Below are 21,822 nucleotides of genomic sequence, written 5' to 3' on the forward strand. Positions count from 1 at the left end.
TACAACTACCAACGTTAATGGGACCATTCACCGACCTGTTGGTGTATTTTAGGCATTTATTTTTGGTATATACTGAAATATTCGTAGTTGTCAAATGGTGTCTCGGCTAAGTTAGCGAATACAGCAACCAAACAGTTTGGTAAGACCGTATATTTGGTGTTTTAATTGTTGAAACCATCTGGCAGCCCTGGCTAGTTTGCATGTCGAAAAACGCCGAAAATTAATTTTTTGGTTTTGTTTATAAGAATAGCTACGACATGGCGGCGGGACCCATTGCTGAACGCAACCAAGGTGGGTTTCTATAGCGCCGGACAACCAATAGTGGTTTTTATCAAACCCGCTCTCTCTGATCCTCCCACAGATGCCACCATCTATGCCGGCGGCCTGGACGACAAGGTGTCGGAAACGCTGCTCTGGGAGCTGTTCGTGCAGGCAGGACCCGTGGGTAAGTACAGGCTAGCAGTAGTAATCCCAACCAGGATCCTAACCCCATCCCCGATCTTCCAGTCAACGTACACATGCCCAAGGATCGGGTCACCCAAATGCACCAAGGCTACGGCTTTGTGGAGTTCCTCAGCGAGGAGGACGCCGACTATGCCATCAAGATTATGAACATGATCAAGCTATATGGCAAACCCATCCGCGTGAACAAGGCGTCGGCCCACCAGAAGAACCTGGACGTTGGCGCCAACATCTTCATCGGTAACCTGGACGTGGAGGTGGACGAGAAGCTGCTGTACGATACATTCTCCGCCTTCGGCGTCATTCTGCAGACGCCGAAAATCATGCGGGATCCGGAGACGGGCAAATCGAAGAGCTTCGCCTTCATCAACTTTGCCAGCTTTGAGGCGAGTGATGCCGCCATGGACGCCATGAATGGCCAGTACCTGTGCAACCGTCCCATTTCCGTGTCGTATGCCTTCAAGAAGGATCACAAGGGCGAGCGGCACGGTTCGGCGGCAGAGCGACTGCTGGCCGCCCAGAATCCTTCGGCTCATGCGGACAGGCCGCATCAACTGTTCGCCGATGCGCCAGTGCAGAATATGATGCCGCAGATGCCGGGCCAAATGATGCCGCCACCGATGATGGCCCCACCGCCGCCGGTGGTGCCCGTTTCGAACAACAACATGGGCATGATTGCGCCGCCGCCTCCTGTGCCCCAGCCTGCGCCGTTCCCAGCCACGATACCGCCGCCGCCGCTGCCACCGATGGCCGGTGGACAGCCGCCTCTGCCGCCCGCGATGGGAATACCGCCGCCGCCGCGCATGATGCAGGCGAATGCCTGGGCACCGCCCGGCATGCCGGCTCCTCCGCCCAGACCACCGCCCACCAACTGGCGGCCGCCGCCCGTGCCCTTCGCCCCAGCGCCCTTCGCACGGCCCTATCAACCCGACGGCTACCAGTACTAAGACTAGCGTGTAGTGTATACCAATTTGGACGAGACGAAATAAATTTTAATAGGATTTATCAATGGAGGATGCTCTGGTATAGGATAAGACTACTTTGGTTTTTTCACTTGGTCGTTTTATGCATTTAATACATCCAAAATATACAAGCCCTTCCAAATGTGTAGACTCATCTGTTCGAAAACGTGTTCAATCCTTTTCCAATCGATACTTCCTGCAAAGGTAGTTTTTAGCTTCTACAATCCAAACGGCTCTAAATTAATTATAGGGGTTGTTAAGGATATGCAGATATCATTCTCAATAAATATAAACTCATTCAAAGATCTGGTACACTATTTTGCGAAATGTTTAAGAGTTACTAAACCATTAGTACTAAAACTATTTGTATAAATTCCATTTTTTTAATAAAGGGCAACCTTTTCAAGTTTTACTAGTGAATAAAGACTCTGCATTTAATCTAATATATTTTGAAAATTGTATAGAAACTAGCTTGAACTTAAAACAAATTTAGGCAAGTCTAAAAACACAATGGGATTTTTGCAGGATTTTACAAACAGTTCAATTTTCTCAATATGAACAGGGAAAATGTATCCATTAAACACTACAAATTTCAGGAACCGAAAATAAAAACATGTAGTTCTTAATTACTGGGATAGATTAGATTTGTTAAAGAACCATCCATCTTCTAGTGCCTGATATATTTCTAAAACTTAAGAGTTTGCGACATTCTTTATAATTTCTTTGCCTTTCGAAATTGAAGGCATACAAAGGGAGGGATCCTTAGCTAAAAGAATATATCTATATTATTTTGACTCATCCCGGAAACCCTTACACTATTATTTAGTGCCATCCCGCTTCTTTCCGAAACACTTTGCTTGGGTCTTGTAATTTTTTGCATAAATTTATTAATATGGGAACATACAAGTACAATATTTACAATAGTTTTGACTACTATTCATTTTTTCTTGACTCTTCGTTTATTGAATTCTTGTCTAAGCGAATTTGGTTTAGTCCCACTCTGCTGTCTTCCATTTCGTTTGGTAAAATAACTTAACTTTAGCTTTACGTTTAAATGGTTACTTTTTAACGTTATCTTCATTCATTATTTTCTTTTTTTTTGGTTAAGCAAGACAAACAACAACAAAAAACGGTGAGGCATATATGTATATATATATATATATATCAATATTAATTAATAACGATGTACAAGTGGATCGTTACGCATAAATTTTCTCGCATTTATTGAAATTTCTTTTGGTTTTCGTTTTGCTTTTTTTCTTTCGTTTATCTTAAAAAAAAAATGATTTATATATAAAAAATAATAATTAACATAAAAACGTTCTGAACTGGTTTGGTTTTTGTATGTGTGTGTGTTGGTGTGTGGGGTGTGTGTGTTGATTTTGTTTGTTTGCTGTTGTTGTTGCTCCTGCCCCTCGGGAAATGTGCCCACTACTGCTGGTACTGCTGGTACTCGTACTGGTACTGGTACTGCTTTCAGCCACTGGTGGCCACCGGCAGCTCCTCCGCGCTCCATTCGCCCCCAGTCACCCGCATCCCAGTTTACTGGGCCGCCGTTGTCGCAGCCCCTCCTGCCGCCTCGGTTGTGTGGTTGTTGGCATTGTTGGACTTGCGCTGGGTGGCACCGCCTGCTCCTCCGGCGGCGGGCGCACCGCTGTTCGACTTGTTCTTGGAGCGCGCAGAGCCGTTGGCCAGACGTGCGTTCTCCGAACTGTCTGTGAGATCCTCACTATCACTGGAACGTATGTCACCGGACATCTGAAAAGGGATCAGAAGGAAACGAGTTAGTATGCTTATAAGGCATGATAACGAAGAAAGATAATACATAGATCTTAAAACATAAATTCAAAAATCTGCTCCCTATTTAGCTTGTGTGTACTGTTACATATGGTATATTATTAAAACGATACCATTTTAAAATTTAACGATAACGTAAGATAGCATAGGCAATCCCAAGTTTCAATACCCTTGCAGATTTTATAAGTTAAAATTCGATTTATAGGATAAATAATGAGAATATTACAAGTTTAATAAAGAAATAGTCAAAAAGTCGCCACTCTATATATATTTTCACTATATGTATATACTTTATAGGGTCGGAAACGTCTTTCCACTGCGTTACAAACATCAGATCAAAATTATAAGGTTATAAAAAGAATGCCTGTTACACTTGGTATATTATTAAAATGATACCATAATATTTCAAATATGAGACATTTAAATCATTTCATATAGGTTCAAACGACTGAAACAACAAATAATTTAGAATTCTTAATGGTTTAAGTTAATGGGTCATCTTTTAAGGGGTTCGATCACACAGTTAACAGGATTTGGGCATGATAGCTGGATGCCTCCACACTTACCAGACCCTTCTGCAGAGAGTCGACAACGATCTTGAGAATCATGTATGTCCAGATGACGTGCAGGACGAGCAGCATCAGAAGCAATGAGTTGAAGATGTAGTAGGCTGGGAACATGGGCAGAATGCGCGGTGCTTCCACAGATGAGCTGCCGGGTTAAGGGGATAGTATGGAAGGACGGAAGAGCATGTCAGTTGGATAGGGATCAGATCAAACAGCAGGGCGTATACTACTCACCTGTAGATGATGCGAGGATAGAAGCCCAGACGCGTCACGATCCAGACCACTGTGAAAATGGCAAAGATGGCATCGCAGAGCTTCTGATAGTTGGCATACTTGGTGAGCTTGGCGGCCTCCAGGAAGATGTCGGCACAGTCGTGAACAACGAGAACCAGGGAGCCAACGCGATGCAGATTGCACACCCAGCTGAGCGACATCAACAGCAGGGTGACCATGTGATGGATGAACATCTGCCAGAAGTCCTTACGTTTCACATCGAAGAACTGGGTGCCAGTGAGGGACCAGTAGAAGGACATCGAAATCATGTAGTACCACCAGATATCATTGCTGATCGACTGCAAGAATGTTAATCGTTTTAGGACCTCTCTATCTCTATCCATCATATCATCATGCTCTCACCTGATGCGGGTAGCCGTACCAGCAGCTCTTCACATCCCAGAACCAGGGCTTGTCCCACAGCACAATCACGCCAAATATGAAGCTGTACAGGTAGTAGATACAGCGCCAGGTGTTCTCGCAGAACTTGACCAACGTCGACGGCTTGTCCTGGGCCCTTCGCAAGCGCCACCAGCGCTCGATTTGGCGCTCGCTCATGTCAGTCTGCTTGGCCAACGGAGCCAGCTGTAAGGAAATAATAGGTTTAAGGGTCAGTCCTCCCTATATCAAGAGATTTATTCAATTCCACTCACCCATTTGTTGTCCAAACGCGTCGATTTGGCATAGACCGTCTCCAAAATAGGAACATTTGCTGCTTTCTTAGGTCTAGAACTGCGTATTCCCAGTGATTTACCCACTGGCGATATCCAAAAACTGCAAATAATATAAAGATGTTGATTAGAAAGAGCTATTTTTATAGGTTTTATGAGTATATAAAGCAGTTTCTGGTGATTTCAGCTATAAGAGTTTATGGAAGGTAGATAAGGTTCGGTACATGTCCTCAATTGGTTTAGTATAGACTTGATGATACTACATAAGTGGAAAATTCTCCATAATTAAGTTATACATTTTATTGAAGGTTGTAGTGGGGAATACAGGAACTATTGTAATCTTGGCAGTCCATCTATCCTATCCCCGAAACCTGACAACATATCCAATAAAAGTTCCATTGGGCTTGACAACATCCCTAATTATGCATGTACGTACACCCATGGCGGAAACGTTTCGGGATTTTTTGTTTATGATATTATTTTATTTATATTTATTTTGCACACACCTGTCGTCGCCCCATCGTCTGGCACGTGTGGAGCATGGCAACTGGTATTTGGGATGGGGTTTTGGGATGGGTTATTTTGGGCTGCCCGTACGCCCCCACATGCATAGGTAATTAGCCCGCCCAAAACTGGACATGGAAACCAGCACTACGCCACACTATCATATAGTATTATATCTCGATTCGGAAGTTAATTTGCCAATGAAATCGAAAATGGCCGCCTACCAGGCCCCCCATACCAAGCTTTTTGAGATCCCATGGGACTACATTTGGAATCCCAAGTAGTTTTTAATGTAGCCCTCATTCATAGGCAAAGCACATGGCGCACAGCCAAAGAAGAGACGCGGAAACATCAGATTTTCTATGACCATGTAGAAATTATAACAATTAATTCGAATTAATGCCGAATCTGGGGGTTCAGTTCAAGTTCAAGAAGTACGTACGTACGTAATTCAATTAACGCACTGCGAAGGATTTGATTGACCCGCATTCGCTGTCGGTTATTGATTTATATACATATATTTATCATAGCCTCCCCTAATTTGGTGACAAGTCTTCGCTTTCCAATGCCAAGGGTTAGACAAAATAAACCCGGTTATTGGAGGCTTCTCAAAATAAGAAGTGCGTGCCGGGTACAACGACACCATAGGGCGTGTAAAAATAAATTGGACTCATCAATACGTAGGGAATGCGTCATTATTAGTGACGCACTGTGTAAGTTTTATTATCAGCGATAAAGGCCATTTATAATTTTAACCTTTCTCATGGAATATTCATATCTCGTTGTTTACCAACCCTCTACTTGGGGGAATTTAGCCATTTGTCTTAAAAGCATTTATAATTTCTATCTATAAACAAAATAATCAAATAAAATAGCAAATGAAGCGGTATAATAATGGATTGTCAATGATATTACCCATTTAAAATCTAAAATTTGGGTTTTTAAATAAGTACCGTTGCTAAAATATCGATATATGCACCCTTGCGCACAGCTTAAATTTTGCAAGCATATCGATAAATTTTATGCCATCCCTAAATGTCATACCATCCCTATAACAAAATCGTGCGATTTTTTTGTAAACAAAAAGCAATTTCAATCTAGTTACATTTTCCAGCTCCCCCCTTTGGAGCTAATCATTTGTTTAAAAACTGACACTCTACACTGCTACGAAATGGAATCTCCCAGTGCTCGGAAACCCGGCAGTTCTCTGGGGGATTGCGAGAACAAAAGCAATGGCAATGGGAACACCACAATGATGCAGGGAATCTACCATGAAAGACAGACACGGCATTTGTGCGGCCTGCACGCCCTGAACAACCTATTCCAGACCCCCGACATGTTCTCCAAGTCGGAACTGGATGACTACTGCACCACATTGACCCCGCGGAACTGGCTGAACCCGCATCGCTCTTGGATCGGTTGGGGCAACTACGATGTGAATGTGATCATGTATGCCCTGCAGCAGAGGAACTGCGAGGCGGTGTGGTTCGACCGCCGGCGGGATCCACACTGCCTCAATCTCAGTGCCATCTTCGGGTTCATCCTGAATGTACCGGCACAGATGAGCCTCGGCTACTACATCCCATTGCCTTTCCAAATGCGCCACTGGCTGGCATTGCGACGCATCAATGGCAGCTACTACAACCTGGACTCCAAATTGCGGGAGCCCAGATGTCTGGGCTCCGAGGAGAAGTTCCTCGAGTTTCTGGCCAGCCATCTGCAGACGGACCATGAGTTGTTCCTAATACTCAACGAGGAGGATGAGGAGAAGAACCCACAACGTTGGCTGCTGCCGCAGTTCAGGGATTAAACTTATGGTTATGCAAATAAATTTAGTATGGTGCAACTAACAAACTATCAGTTATTTAATCATTTACTGTAGGAAACTAACCGAAAAGTGCCCTAGTATTTAAATTACATTTTTATATTCAACCTCTTTTGCTTTTTACATAAATAATTTGTGAATTTAAGACCGCAATCGTTTAAGCAATGTAATGGTAATAAAAATCCAAAGAAAAATCTACATGTAAACATTGTTTTTAAACTATAATTCTAGTCATTATTAAGGCAGTTCAACTGCATTTCACCCTTATACAAGCCATAATTTCTACTCAATTCATTGGACATTAGAAAGCAATCGTTTTAAGGCAATTTGAAGGCTACTCTCTTGCCGTAAAACGCTAGATGTCGATTATCAAATTGGTTTTGTTGCGTGCGAATAATGAATGTGTTTTGATTGAGCTGCAACTCGATGACAGTTCGCGATAAGAGTGCCCCCCCATTATTTGAGCGCATTTATTATTAAATTTCACTTAGGCAATGTGCAAAAATCGCGCCCAAAGTGCAATGCACTGGCAATTATTCGAGTCTTATCAGGGCAACAACTAAAATTTTTGGGGCCCACGGGCAGTAAAGTCATATAGAAAATATACAAAATGAACATACTATATAGTACATGTGTCGCCTGTTGTTTGGCAAATTATTTTTGCTTGTCGGCGATAATACAGCACGCAAGGCAAGCCGACGATTGCGGGCGATTAAGCGCAAGTAAGTGCTATATCCTATATGTACACATATGTGGTCCGACTTTTGGGGTCCGTCGACGTCTGACTCATGGCCAAATGGAATTTAGCATAGCGCCATTAGTCAGCGACTAATTAATCGGCCAGCCTTATGCCTCGCACCGATTCCTATCTTTATAACATGCTCTATTTCAATTTGCTTTATGATCCCTCCTGCAATCTGCGAATTGTTAGCTTAAAAAACGAATTTTAAGCAGAAATTACAATTATCGCTAGGGTTGGGGTTAGAGAATAGTATTTCTAGAATGCTGAGCAAGTGCAAAAGGAAGCGCAAAAAACTTTCGTAATCTTCTAAAGGAAATATTCGTAACAGAGGATAGGTTTAATCATTCAAGAAACATGTTTTTGTGAAAAAAATTCTAAGAAATCCCAAGTTAGAAAATATTTTTAAAGCAATCTATTTTTGGGTAACGTTTATAATATTATAAATGTAAGATTCTTTTAGTTTCATAGCTTTTTACATTTTCAAAAGTCTAGTATTATCTTTTTTCCAAGGCATATCCGTGAAAAAGAACCCAAAAAACCATTAAAACGTTTTCAAAGAGAAGAATGATAGGTGCTAATTGGACATTTCACGAATTGCACTGGCATTAAAACCGCTCTCCCCCGAAATGGAGTACCACCTGACCAGGTAGTACTCCGCGTTCTCATTCCCATTCTCACCTGGTGCGTAAAGCACGTGCGTTTTTTATTCTTTTCTGGTTTTTTATGGCATTTTGCTTTTTTTTACCATTACCATTGGGCAATCGGCATGATAAGCAATTTGAACGACCGCGTTCGCAAAGAAGTAAACGGGTTTACGGATCGGTTTTTGGGGTTTTGGGTTTGTTGTTCTAAGAAATTCTATTGCCAATCTGGAGTTTCTTGCGGTGATAAAGAGTTAGAAACTACTGGGATGGTTAAAATTGTATGGAGAAATGGAGAAGCAACTCGCCAATGCCCATTTGCCGGCGATTCTGTATGTATAGCCGTGTATATTCAAGTATATACCCCCACTATCCGATTGCTGTGTGCATGTGAGCCATTAAAATAATTAACCTGAAATTTTATCGCACCAGAGCGCTGAAGCTCGAGGGTCGCCTCTTGGCGATTACGTATCACAAAAGCCTCAGCATAAATGCGGACAAATAGCACATGCCCCACACAGCTGCGCCCAGCGAAATAGCACTCATAAATCCCACTTCAACTATATCTTTACCTATGTCTTTAATCTAGAAAAGTTTGGAAATCCAGGGATGGTTTAAGGCTATTGAATTGTACGTAAAACTTCATATTTTTGGGGAAAATTAACAAGATTTTATGTGCATTATACATAATATATTTAAAGAATATAAATAAAGAGATCAGTTTTTCGAAAATAATTTCCGTTTTAAAGAAAGTTTAGCTATCCTAATTAAAATAGATACAATTATCTTATCTAAACTTTGAGCAAAATATGATAGACGGTTCTCTTTTACAGAAGTCGTTCTTAGAAAATCAGTCCAAAAAGGAAACGATGACTTCAATTGATGACATCAATCAGACTAAAAGAATTTCATTTTTATTGATTTAATACACGAGCACTTTAAATTTGGCCCCAACTGTCTGAATTGTTTTAGTAACTATCCCTCTTGTTCTTTTCTACCCAACATAAACATAAACATAAACCCCAATCCATTTCACAGAACATTCCAAAGCGTGCTTGTATCTGGCATAGTAATGGTATAGTGGCCATAAGGGAAGCGCCAATCGGGCCATAAAGTGAGCACATATTTGGAAAAACTTCTCGTGTCAATGACTCACTGGCTGGCCAAGTGATTTTGGCCAGGCCCGCCAAAGAAAAACGGTTGACGAATCGTGGACTAAACCGCCGCAGATACTGTTTTTAGATATATATACTATCTAAAAAAGCACACGCTGAACGCAGAATAAATATAAGATAGTTACTTATCTTATTTTAGGCAAGCACATAGGTGAGTTATGGTTAATCTTAAGACAATGAATGGGCCATTTTTAGAAATTCCTTATTGTATGGTTTACCAGAAAAATCATAAAGAATTCGCGTTTTAGAATTTGGCATTTTTCATTAGTTTAAGAGCCATTATCTAATGAAATAGTTGAAATAGCAAACACTGAGCAATTTTGCACCCTTTCAGCCCAAATTTATGGTAATGACACTCCTTCTTACAATTTATAGAAATCCCTTGTTGTGTAGTGAACCAAAAAAAAATCATAAAGAATTCGCGTTTGAGAATTTTAGTCATTTTTCATTAGTTCAACAGCTTTAAACTAATGAAATAGTTGAAATAGCAAACACTAAGCGCTTTTGCACCCTTTCAGCCCAAATTAGTGGTAATGACACACCTTCTGAAAAGCCCCCTCCCGATTGCTTGCCCACACCCCTGCCGAACCCACACACCCCCGATGGGAACAGTCATTCGAGAGTTCGGCGGAAAACAATCGAGGCACTGAGCATTGTTATCTGGCATTATACGTAAATCTTGGCACAAATCTTATCGGGGCAGTGCCGTGGAGTGGCGGTGGTATCGGTGGTGCTAGTAGTGCCCAAGGTGGTTCCATTATGGCCAATATGGATGGGACTTTGGGAGGCGTTTTGACGGAGAACTCAATCACATCGAATAGCTATGAATCGACTATGACTTTTGCCATTAAATCAATGTTAATAGAGAGAAGCGTCCGAAAATTCCAAATCGACCTTGAAGACCAATTCTCGTTTAAGAAGGCAGGAGACAAGAAATACAAAAATCTAAAGTGGTCTGCCATGAAACAGATTTGGTTTCTGTCTCAATTTCAAACTCAAATGCAAAAAATCCACCGAAAAAGAGCAGAAAATGGAATGAAAACAAAAGACCACAGTGGAAATTCTATAAGTTTAACTTCTATTCGTTCTCTTTAAAGTGTTTTCTACTTTTGATTCAGCAAAGTATTATTTTCTTTTAAGTAATAAATGTTTCTAAAGTTGTAGTGCTTGATAAATGCACAATTATTTTGGAAACCCTTTGACAATATTGGCTTGCAGGGCAGATGTTCATAGCTTGCACTCCAGTCAACTGGGTAGTATTTGCAATTTATGCCAAATTAAGGGCACTGAAAACATTGCAAAATATGAGAATTATAACTATTTTACATGCAAATGCTGCACGCAATCCGCTCACACGAACAGCAAACATCCACAAATTCAAATTCATGCATACATATATTTGAAGCCAAACGACGCGCAGGTTAATTGGCCTGAAAAACGGCCAAAATGCTTTTGGACCACAGTGGGTCAAAAGTTATGGGAATTTAACGTTTCGGGTCATTTTCGCTCTTTAAATTTACTTTTTTGAGACATCAAGTAAACAGCTTTTTACTATCCACTCACTTCCAAGTCCAATTGCAGTCTCCATTTTATAAACTTTAATTACCATAATTGCCTTAAAAATTAACACCAAGAGTTACTTCTTTAAACTAATATAGTTTTTACTTGGGAAAATGATTATCTTATCTTAGCAGAACCAGACTTTTTGTTAAATCGGTCATATGTTTTATTATTAGATTAGATAAATTAATCTGCAAAAATCTCAATGTAAGAGAATTAACGACACGTTTTTAATTGTAATGTAACAATTAATCAATCAGTAATAATCCCAAGAAAGACAAAATAAATATTGAAAACAATATCAGTCATAGAATTCCTTGTAAGTTGGCTACAATGATATTTGCATTGCAAGTGCATTAAGTGGAAATGGATTTATTCCGGATAGGGTTTCAGATATTGGAATTTGATCAGGCACAAGTGGAGTAGCAGTTTACTAGAATCGATCAAAAGTTTGAATAAACATGGCTTTCTTATCGCTTAGGACTGAGAAGTCAATAAATATCAGTTTTCGATTTCTACCGATGTCGTACGACACCATAGGAAAGTACCCAAGTTTGGGGTAATCTATCCAGAGATATATGTACATTATTGGGTTGGAAACTTTTTTAAAAGTGAAATTTAAAGAATAAAGAACTTAGTCAATATCATAGACAATATGGAAATCAAATAATTAATTGATTGATAATATATTAATAAACCAAGGAATTGGATATTTTAAGGATGCAAAAAAATATGTTCATAGAAATACGCTCTCACTTTGACCTCAACTGAAGTTAATAAATTGCCAAAAACTAAACATTTGCCCCACTGTACCCAGTTTGTTCCCATTTCCTCACTGGTGCATACTTCCATACATATGTATATCCATAAAAAAAAAACACCGCATGGAACTAGTGTGGTCGACTATAAACAAATGTACATATATGTTTTCCCTTTAACTAAACAATTAGTAGGAACTTGCAAGTGGAGAGGGATGAATAGTTTTTGTGGGAAATTCAAAGCCGGCTGACCGACTGGAACCTGGAACTGGGAAACTGCAGCCGGCTTCTCTTGGAAGGGAAAACTTAGAGTTGCAGCGGCAATAAAAACAACAACCGTGCACGCGTGTGCGCCGCCTCACACATAAACACATACATATGTACATATATACGCTTGCAGAATGTTGGGCGTTTCCACGTGAGGTTATGTTTGTCGGGGGAAAAAAAAATTGAAATTGAAAGAAGGAATTATGAATAAAGTTTAACTGTACACGATGCACTAGAAGTGGGCGTGGGCGGAGGGGGTGTGTGTGCAAGAGAGGGAAAGCTTATTGAATGGGGTTAAAGAGAGGCGGCGAGTTGGAATAGAGTTGCCGGGAAGTGGAATGGGAAATCGAGAAACTTACCGCTCCAGGGTGTAGCGGACCAGCATGACGACAGCGGCGAATGGAATGGGCCAGATGAGGTCCTTGTAGTTGGCGTGCACCACATCCTGTCGCGAACCGGGCGCTATATCCGCCCAGGTTGTGTTCGGCGGCAGCCAGATGTGCGTACTCCAGAATGCATCGCTGAACTTATTGATTAGATCCATGTTCCTGTTTCTGTTGCTGCCTTAATTTCTCAATTGTTTTTGCTCGGCTTTCCTTTCCTTTCCTTTCCAGTTTTTCGCCTGGCGTTTGTTGTCACATATATGTATATAGATGTGTGTTTTTCTTTTTGGTATATATATATATGCTTTGCTATATATTCGCGAATGTATGTGAGCCTTCTTGGAAGAGCCACAACAACAACAAGAACAACTGGAGCGCCGGTCCGCGATTCACACACTCTCTCGCACAACACACACACACTGGCAAAAAACAAACCGCCGAATATTGAATTGCTGTTGTTGTCTCTAACTTAACGCTCCACTTTATTGCTTTAGCCTATATATGTTTCATTTGCTATGTTTGCCGCTGCGAAAGGAAGGCGTTTGGAATAACCGTTCCTGGGGGCCAAAATACACTTCAGAATTTCGGGAAGTAGGGGATCGAGTGGGCGTCCACTTAAACTTCCAGGATGAACGAAAAAAATTAAAATGATTTTTGCTATGCTCCAACTTCTTAAAGTCCACCACACCACCTGATATCGATGAATGTGGAACAGCTAATATCGAAATACCAAAAAGGTGATAAATACCACATATCTGTTTCTGTTCTAGGGATGTGAAAAATATATTAAAATATCAATATATCGATATTTTTGAGTAAAATTAAATATTTATATCGTGATTTTGTGGGTCTTTTTAAATTCGCTTAAAAAAACTTAAAATAATTAAAATATTTGATTACTACATTTATATTAATAATGCTATTGGGCTTTAGCAATTTTTCCTAGCACTTTCTCTGGAATTTTCGGTATTTATATACTAAAAAGTATATGTAATTCAGTATACAAAATTAAATACTATATTTTCAGCGGTCACGATACAAAGAAATGGTAATTAAATTAAAAATTAATTAATGAATTAAAAACTTAATTTTGTAACCTCCCAAGAGCGGAGCCCTGTTATGAACACGATTATTATTTTTTAGCTTTATAACTAACTCTAAAAATATGGGCGCCATCTAGCGGCCATAACATTAATTGCTCATAACTTTTTAAAAATGGTCCGATTTGAAAATTTTAGAATGCCTTTACGCTCTTATTAAATCTTTAAAATGTGGTCGCCATATAGATTTTAACGTTATGGACATTTGTAAGTTTGGAATATAGGCATAATAAAACTAGTCTGCGCAGGAACCCACATACATTATAGGGTCAGGAAACGCTTCTTCCTACTTCATATAATATCCAACGAATACATATACCCTTTCATAACCGCTTACCTGAGCTTGGACACGACCCAAATATGTCTTTGCTAAACTCAAGCTTATCATTAAAATTATCGATTGAAAGCACTCGATTACCAAGCATTGTTCGGTAATTAGATAAAAGAAGAGCTTAAATATATTTAAATTAGATAACTTTGTATTGCGTTTAATTTCGTTTACCTCGGTGGCCTATTTATTTTAAAAAATTCATTTGACACAGAATGGCGTACGTAACGGTTAAATCAGGCAATCGTGCTGCCAGATTTCTAGAAACATCGATAGTATCGAATAAACCACCAGCTCTATTTGACCTTTCTGCTTCTTCGTCTTCTTGATTTTTTTTATTGTGACTCTGCAAGCGACGTTTTTTGTGCATTACTTTTAGTTAGATTCGTTTTTAAGCCCTATAGTTTAATTGTTTAATTTATTGTGATGGCCGAATTTCTGGACTCCGAGGCCGAGGAATCGGAGGTATGTGTGCACAGCAAGTGCAAGTATTTTTCGCGTTGCGTTTTTTCCCTGTTTGTAGGCGCGCGTATTGTGTGTATATGTATATGTGTGCGGTGTGCGTTGCGTGTGTACATATATGAATATATATTATATATTTCGCATTTTCGCCAATTCCAATGGCTTTTCCTTGCTTTGTTTTTCCCCCAGGAGGAGGAAGAATTGGACGTAAATGAGCGCAAGAAGCTCAAGAAGCTGAAAGCCGCCGTCTCCGACAGCAGCGAAGAAGAAGAAGGTGAGTTTTTCCAGCCGCCAAGCGCGCGTACGAAAACAAAGTGTGTGTAGTGGTGATCGCTGGCGGGCTTTTCCCCTCACCCCCCCTCTGCCAGCGAGGGAAACCCAGGTTTAGGATAATGTTTTCAAATAACTGATGAAATCTGTTTGTGCACTTCGGCTTTTGTTTACCAATTTGAGGTTAGGTCTTGTGTTTTTACCGTGCTACCGTGGCCATGGAGCAGCAACAACAATCGGCGCTCGTTCCAGTAAGTGGAACATGGAACAAGTGCGGCGAATTGGAAGAACGCGTCTTTTCCAAAGATTTTCCAGAGATCTCGAGATACTTGAATAATCAATTGGTTTATCATAATTTTTGGTTCTTATATCTTCAAATGTAGAAAGTTCCGATATCAAGGTGGTTTAAAATATTTATACATATATATTTAGAACTCAAAGCCTGGCCACTTTTACCTGTTAAACTGAAGTTGCATTGATAGTACCTGCCCGATTTTCAAAAAAGAATAAGCAATTGATTGAACCCACTATTATTTCCTTTTAATGCCCACTACCAAAGACGACGAGGAGCGCCTGCGCGAGGAGCTCAAGGATCTGATCGACGACAATCCCATCGAGGAGGATGACGGCAGCGGTGATGACTCGGACACCGGGAGCGGGGGCGACACCGAAGGCGGTGGCAGCGGCAAAAAGCGTAAAAAGCACGAGGACGACGATCTGGACGATCGGCTGGAGGACGATGATTATGATCTGATTGAGGAGAACTTGGGCGTCAAAGTAGAGAGACGGGTAGGTGTTTCCCAAAGTAGATAGTTAACAAAAGAAAAACGATATCATTTGGTTTTTAAATATCTAGAAGCTATAACTATAGCTATAGTACCATTGGTTGTTATCATTAACAGAATGTTATGCTAAATGCAGGTGTTTCTTAAAATTGCTTCGTTAACAACTGGATAACTAATGAATCGATACGTTACGAATCTATATCAGTTAGTTATGATACGAATTTTATAAACGGATTGTCTAATAAGCATAAACGTATGCTCTTAAAGACCTACATATACGAATAACAATAATAGCATCACCATAGAGCTCTTAATTTCCCTTGATTGATCACTATTTTCCCTGCAGAAACGTTTCAAGCGTCTGCGTCGCATCCACGACAACGAGAGCGATGGCGAGGAGCAGCACGTGGACGAAGGTCTTGCCCGGGAGCAGATCGCCGAGCAGCTGTTCGACGAGAACGATGAGGTATGCACTTATCCCTGACCACCAACCAATATCCATTGTCTAACCAATTGCCTCGATCCTCCAGAGCGTTGAACATCGCAGCGAGCGCAGTCCCAGGGAGGCCGATGCCTTCGATGAGGAAGACTCTGAGTCGGATGCGGATGATTTCATTGTGGACGATAATGGGCGTCCCATAGCCGAGAAGAAAAAGAAGCGTCGTCCCATCTTCACAGACGCGTAAGTTTATATCACATTTTCAGAAACAGATAGTTAGGAATAAAAAAAAATGTTATTAGCTTTACATATCCATAAAACCTTAAAACATTTACTTAATACAATTTCAGATCTCTGCAAGAGGGCCAGGACATCTTCGGCGTGGACTTCGATTACGACGACTTCTCCAAGTACGAGGAGGATGAGTACGAGGATGACTCCGAGGGAGACGAATACGATGAGGAACTGGGCGCCGGCGATGATACGCGCGTCAAGAAGAAGAAGGCGCTGAAGAAGAAGGTGGCCAAAAAGACGATCTTTGACATTTACGAGCCCAGCGAGCTGAAGCGTGGCCACTTCACCGACATGGACAACGAGATCCGCAAGACGGACATCCCAGAGCGCATGCAGCTGCGTCAGGTGCCCGTCACTCCGGTGCCCGAGGGATCCCACGAGCTGGACCTCGAGGCGGATTGGATCTACAAGTATGCGTTCTGCAAGCAAACCGTTTCTGAGCAGGAGAAGGCCGAGAATCGTGAGAAGTTGCGCAAACCGCCGACGGCTGTGAACAAGATTAAGCAGACGCTGGAGTTCATCCGGAACCAGCAGCTGGAGGTGCCCTTCATAGCCTTCTATCGCAAGGAGTACGTGAAGCCGGAGCTGAACATAGACGATCTGTGGAAGGTGTACTATTTCGATGAGCGCTGGTGTCAGCTGAACGAGCGTAAGCGCAAGCTAAAGGTGCTCTTCGAAAAGATGCGCCAATTCCAGCTGGATACGCTGTGCGCCGACCCAGATAAGCCCATTCCGGACGACGTGCGCCTGATGCTGGACAGCGATTTCGAGCGCCTGGCCGACGTGCAGTCCATGGAGGAGCTAAAGGACGTCCACATGTACTTTCTGCTCAACTACTCGCACGAGCTGCCGCGCATGCAGGCAGAGCAGCGGCGCAAGGTGATCCAGGAGCGGCGCGAGGCCAAGGCTCGTCGCCAGGCGGCAGCCGCCGAGAATGGTGACGATGCGGCCGAGGGAGCGGCGATAGTGATCCCAGAGCCGGAGGACGATGACGATCCGGAGCTGATCGACGACCAGTTGAAGCAGGCGCCCAACAGCAGTCCCTATGCGGTGTTCCGCAAGGCGGGCATCTGCGGCTTTGCCAAGCACTTTGGTCTCACTCCGGAGCAGTTTGCCGAGAACCTGCGCGACAATTACCAGCGTAACGAGGTCACTCAGGAAAGCCTTGGTCCCACTGAACTGGCCAAGCAATATCTGTCGCCGCGCTTCATGACCACCGATGAGGTGATCCACGCGGCCAAATACGTAGTGGCCCGCCAGTTGGCCCAGGAGCCACTGCTGCGCAAGACCATGCGTGAGGTTTACTTCGACAGAGCCCGAATCAATATACGGCCCACCAAGAATGGCATGGTCCTAATCGACGAGAATTCGCCGGTGTACTCGATGAAGTACGTGGCCAAGAAACCGGTGGGCGATCTCTTTGGCGACCAATTCATCAAGCTGATGATGGCCGAGGAGGAGAAGCTGCTTGAGATTACGTTCCTCGAGGAGTTCGAGGGTAACGCAAGTGCCAACGGGCCACCGGGCGACTATGTGGAGGAGTCGAAGGCCCTGTACCATCTGGATCAGTTCTCCAAGCACGTCCTCGAATGGAATGCGCTGCGGGCGGAGTGCGTAAAACTGGCGCTGCAGAAGTGGGTCATTCCGGATCTGATTAAGGAGCTGCGCTCCACACTGCACGAGGAGGCGCAGCAGTTTGTGCTGCGTTCCTGCACTGGCAAGTTATACAAGTGGCTGAAGGTGGCACCCTACAAACCGGAGCTGCCCACCGACTACGGCTACGAGGAGTGGAGCACGCTGAGGGGTATTCGGGTGTTGGCCTTGGCCTATGATCCCGACCAATCGGTGGCCGCCTTCTGTGCGGTCACCACCGTGGAGGGCGACATCTCCGATTACCTGCGACTGCCAAATATACTGAAGCGCAAGAATTCGCACAACGCCGAGGAGAAGGCCCAGAAGTTGGCCGACCTGCGAAAGCTGAGCGACTTTATAAAAATGAAGAAGCCACACATTGTTGTCATTGGGGCGGAATCACGTGACGCCCAGAACATCCAGACGGACATCAAGGAGATACTTCAGGAGTTGGAATCATCCGAACAGTTTCCGCCCATCGAGGTGGAGATAATCGACAATGAGCTGGCCAAGATCTATGCCAATTCAAAGAAGGGTGAGTCTGACTTCAAGGAGTACCCTGCACTGCTGAAGCAGGCGGTTTCATTGGCCCGCAAGATGCAGGATCCGCTGGTGGAGTACTCGCAGCTGTGCGACGCGGACGACGAGATTCTCTGCCTGCGCTATCATCCGCTGCAGGAGCGTGTGCCGCGCGAACAGCTGCTGGAGCAGCTCAGTCTGCAGTTTATAAACCGAACAAGCGAGGTGGGCCTGGACATCAACCTGATGGTGCAGAACTCACGGACAGTCAACTTACTGCAGTACACCTGCGGCTTGGGTCCGCGCAAGGGGCAGGCTTTACTTAAACTGCTCAAACAGAGCAACCAGCGGCTTGAGAACCGCACCCAGCTGGTCACTGTGTGCCATTTGGGGCCCAAGGTTTTCATCAACTGCAGCGGTTTCATCAAGATCGATACCTCATCGTTGGGCGACAGCACGGAGGCGTATGTCGAGGTGCTGGACGGATCGCGTGTGCATCCGGAGACATACGAGTGGGCCAGAAAAATGGCCATCGATGCCATGGAGTACGACGACGAGGAGACCAATCCGGCCGGCGCTCTTGAAGAGATCCTGGAGTCGCCAGAGCGCCTGAAGGATCTCGATCTGGATGCCTTCGCCGTGGAGCTCGAGCGTCAGGGTTTCGGCAGCAAGAGCATCACGCTGTACGACATCCGGAACGAGTTGAGCTGCCTGTACAAGGACTACCGCTCTCCGTATACCAAGCCCAGTGCGGAGGAGCTCTTCGACATGCTGACCAAGGAGACGCCCGACTCTTTCTACGTGGGCAAGTGCGTCACGGCCATGGTCACCGGATTCACCTACCGTCGGCCGCAGGGCGAGCAGCTGGACAACGCGAATCCGGTGCGCATAGAGTCAAGCGACAGCTGGCAGTGTCCCTTCTGCCACAAGGACGACTTTCCCGAGCTGTCCGAGGTGTGGAATCACTTTGACGCGAATGCTTGTCCCGGCCAGGCATCTGGAGTGCGTGTGCGCCTGGAGAACGGCCTGCCGGGCTTCATACACATAAAGAATCTGTCCGATAAGCAAGTCCGCAATCCGGAGGAGCGAGTTCGCGTCTCCCAGATGATCCATGTGCGCATCATTAAAATCGACATTGATCGCTTCTCGGTGGACTGCTCCTCAAAGACGGCCGATCTGAAGGATGTGAACAACGAGTGGCGGCCGAGGCGCGACAACTTCTATGACTTTGTGACCGAGGAACAGGACAACCGGAAGGTCAGCGACGCCAAGGCGAAGGCTCTGAAGCGCAAGACCTACGCCCGTCGTGCGATCGCACATCCCAGTTTCTTCAACAAGTCGTATGCGGAGGTGGTGGCCATGTTGGCGGGGGCTGACCAGGGCGAGGTGGCCCTGCGGCCGAGCAGCAAGTCCAAGGATCACCTGACAGCCACGTGGAAGGTGGCCGACGACATCTTCCAGCACATCGATGTGCGCGAGGAGGGCAAGGAGAACGAGTACAGCCTTGGCAGGAGTCTGTGGATTGGCACCGAGGAGTTCGAGGACCTGGATGAAATCATCGCCCGTTACATTAACCCGATGGCTTTGGCAGCCCGCGAACTGATACAGTACAAGTACTACAAACCCAACACGACGGAGGAAAATGGTAATGAGCGGGATTTCATGGAGCAGGTGCTGCGCGACGAAAAGACCAAGGACCCAAAGAAGATTCACTATTTCTTCACGGCGTCACGCAGCATGCCGGGCAAGTTCCTCCTGTCCTATTTGCCCAAGACGAAGGTGCGGCACGAGTATGTGACAGTGATGCCGGAGGGCTATCGTTTTCGCGGCCAAATCTTTGACTCGGTCAACAGTCTGTTGCGCTGGTTCAAGGAGCATTGGCTGGATCCCACGGCCTCGCCGGCAACTGGCTCGTCGGCGTCCAACTCAACGCCCCTGCACTCGATGCGTCCGCCACCGACGATCTCCTCATCCTCTCTCACTTCTTTGGGCTCACAGGCACCCTACAGCATAACTGGCAGCGTGGGAGGAGGAACGCCACGCAGTGGCATCAGTAGTTCCGGTGGCGGCGGCGGGGGCAGCTCCAGCGCCTACTCCGTATCGCATTCCATTGTTGGCTACAACTCCTCATCCATCGGTTCGGGGGCGGCGGCTGCAGCGGCTGCTTCGCACTACGGCAGCTCATCGACGCCGTCGTTTGGAGCGATTATCAATACTCCGTACACGCCCAGTGGTCAGACGCCATTCATGACGCCCTACACGCCGCATGCCTCGCAGACGCCACGCTATGGCCACAATGTGCCGAGTCCTAGTTCACAATCCTCGAGCAGTCAGCGGCATCACTACAGCAGCAGTTCCGGCACGGGCAGCACGCCCAGGTATTACGACATGGGAGGAGGCGGCGGTTCCAATGCCTACAACATGGGCGGTGGCAACATGCCGCCACATCACCAGCAACGTGCCAAAGAGAACCTCGACTGGCAGCTGGCCAACGATGCATGGGCCAGACGGAGGCCACCGCCGCAGCAGCAGCAACAGTCGCATCATGGCCAGCAGCAGCATCATCATCCGCAGCAGCAACAGCAGATGGGAATGGGGATGAACATGGGCATGGGCATGGGAATGGGCCTGGGACCCGGAGGAGGTGGCTATGGATCCACGCCTGGCAATGAATACAGTAGCAGCGGAGGAGGAGGAGGCGGTGGACACAGTCGTGGCATGGGCATGGGCATGAACCAAGGCCACGGACCCGGCGCTTCCATGTCCTCGAAGTCATCCGTGCGCAGCACTCCGCGCACCAACACCTCACCCCACTCGATGAATCTGGGCGACGCCACGCCCCTGTACGACGAGAACTAGGGCGGCGGACTAAACCACCACAAACTACAAAAAACAAAACCCTATTCTAAACACATTAACTAAACTACGAAAACGAGAACAGAACAGAACAGAACAGCCTACAATAATAATAGAACAGAAAGGAAGCAAACATTGCGCAGCTGGCGGAGAAGCGGTTGCATTAATCTTAGAAAGTTGGAGTGCGATTTCGCATGGATCCTCAACGATATTTACGTTTAAGAAGCAAGTCTATAACTGATTCGCGGTTCACGCATCTATATATATAAATATATATATACACCTACATATGTATAATCGGAGATTGTGGGGCGCCTGCCGTTGGCGTCGGTTTAGTCATAATCCGAGGTACGAAAACGGTTCGGCGGGACCCGGAGGATGAGCTAGGATGGAGGGAGGAGCAATCAGGTTTGTGACGACGGAAGGACGAAAAATAAATTTGAATTTTTTCTGACCAGAAATGCGAGTTGTTCTTACTTTCGGGGATTTAATAATGCCAAACCATTGGAATTATTATTATTATAAGCCATATACAGTAAGCTAAAGAATTC

General features: G+C 44.6%; 4 protein-coding genes across 4 annotated transcripts; 3 read left to right on the top strand and 1 right to left on the bottom strand.

The window, feature by feature from the left end:
• The first annotated feature begins 137 nt into the window (after nucleotides 1–137).
• On the top strand, nucleotides 138–1,471 carry Spx (Spliceosomal protein on the X). The gene is made up of 3 exons (XM_017067501.4): nucleotides 138–291; nucleotides 362–445; nucleotides 508–1,471. Exons 1-3 carry the CDS (start codon nucleotides 258–260, stop codon nucleotides 1,407–1,409), a joined length of 1,020 nt encoding a protein of 339 aa, XP_016922990.2. The 5' UTR covers nucleotides 138–257; the 3' UTR covers nucleotides 1,410–1,471.
• A 1,145-nt stretch (nucleotides 1,472–2,616) lies between these two features.
• Nucleotides 2,617–13,305, bottom strand: schlank (ceramide synthase schlank). Its single transcript, XM_017067792.4, has 6 exons — nucleotides 12,563–13,305; nucleotides 4,714–4,834; nucleotides 4,424–4,645; nucleotides 4,022–4,359; nucleotides 3,788–3,932; nucleotides 2,617–3,182 (listed from the first exon to the last, which is right to left on the bottom strand). The coding sequence occupies exons 1-6, from the start codon at nucleotides 12,745–12,747 to the stop codon at nucleotides 2,967–2,969; spliced, it is 1,227 nt and encodes a 408-aa protein (XP_016923281.2). The 5' UTR covers nucleotides 12,748–13,305; the 3' UTR covers nucleotides 2,617–2,966.
• On the top strand, nucleotides 6,266–7,258 carry Josd (Josephin domain containing). Its single transcript, XM_017067793.4, has one exon. It carries the CDS (start codon nucleotides 6,407–6,409, stop codon nucleotides 7,043–7,045), a length of 639 nt encoding a protein of 212 aa, XP_016923282.2. The 5' UTR covers nucleotides 6,266–6,406; the 3' UTR covers nucleotides 7,046–7,258.
• Nucleotides 13,306–14,320: 1,015 nt separating the features above from the next.
• On the top strand, nucleotides 14,321–21,732 carry Spt6 (transcription elongation factor Spt6). The gene is made up of 6 exons (XM_017067670.4): nucleotides 14,321–14,479; nucleotides 14,666–14,750; nucleotides 15,306–15,535; nucleotides 15,878–15,997; nucleotides 16,062–16,213; nucleotides 16,321–21,732. The coding sequence occupies exons 1-6, from the start codon at nucleotides 14,441–14,443 to the stop codon at nucleotides 21,272–21,274; spliced, it is 5,580 nt and encodes a 1,859-aa protein (XP_016923159.2). The 5' UTR covers nucleotides 14,321–14,440; the 3' UTR covers nucleotides 21,275–21,732.
• Nucleotides 21,733–21,822: the final 90 nt, after the last annotated feature.

This window comes from Drosophila suzukii, chromosome X, assembly GCF_043229965.1.
Source record: "Drosophila suzukii chromosome X, CBGP_Dsuzu_IsoJpt1.0, whole genome shotgun sequence".
Taxonomy (NCBI): domain Eukaryota; kingdom Metazoa; phylum Arthropoda; class Insecta; order Diptera; family Drosophilidae; genus Drosophila; species Drosophila suzukii.

Bases quoted from the DNA above. Each gene is read 5' to 3' on its own strand.
- Spx (XM_017067501.4), top strand. From the start codon at position 258: ATGGCGGCGGGACCCATTGCTGAACGCAACCAAG. The intron at 292-361 runs GTGGGTTTCTAT...ATCCTCCCACAG, and splicing joins CATTGCTGAACGCAACCAAG to ATGCCACCATCTATGCCGGC. The intron at 446-507 runs GTAAGTACAGGC...CCGATCTTCCAG, and splicing joins CGTGCAGGCAGGACCCGTGG to TCAACGTACACATGCCCAAG.
- Spt6 (XM_017067670.4), top strand. From the start codon at position 14,441: ATGGCCGAATTTCTGGACTCCGAGGCCGAGGAATCGGAG. The intron at 14,751-15,305 runs GTGAGTTTTTCC...CCACTACCAAAG, and splicing joins CAGCAGCGAAGAAGAAGAAG to ACGACGAGGAGCGCCTGCGC. The intron at 16,214-16,320 runs GTAAGTTTATAT...ATACAATTTCAG, and splicing joins CGTCCCATCTTCACAGACGC to ATCTCTGCAAGAGGGCCAGG.
- schlank (XM_017067792.4), bottom strand. From the start codon at position 12,747: ATGGATCTAATCAATAAGTTCAGCGATGCATTCTGGAGTACGCACATC. The intron at 4,835-12,562 runs GTAAGTTTCTCG...TATTATTTGCAG, and splicing joins GTCCGCTACACCCTGGAGCG to TTTTTGGATATCGCCAGTGG. The intron at 4,646-4,713 runs GTGAGTGGAATT...ATTTCCTTACAG, and splicing joins CGCGTTTGGACAACAAATGG to CTGGCTCCGTTGGCCAAGCA.
- Josd (XM_017067793.4), top strand. From the start codon at position 6,407: ATGGAATCTCCCAGTGCTCGGAAACCCGGCAGTTCTCTGGGGGATTGC.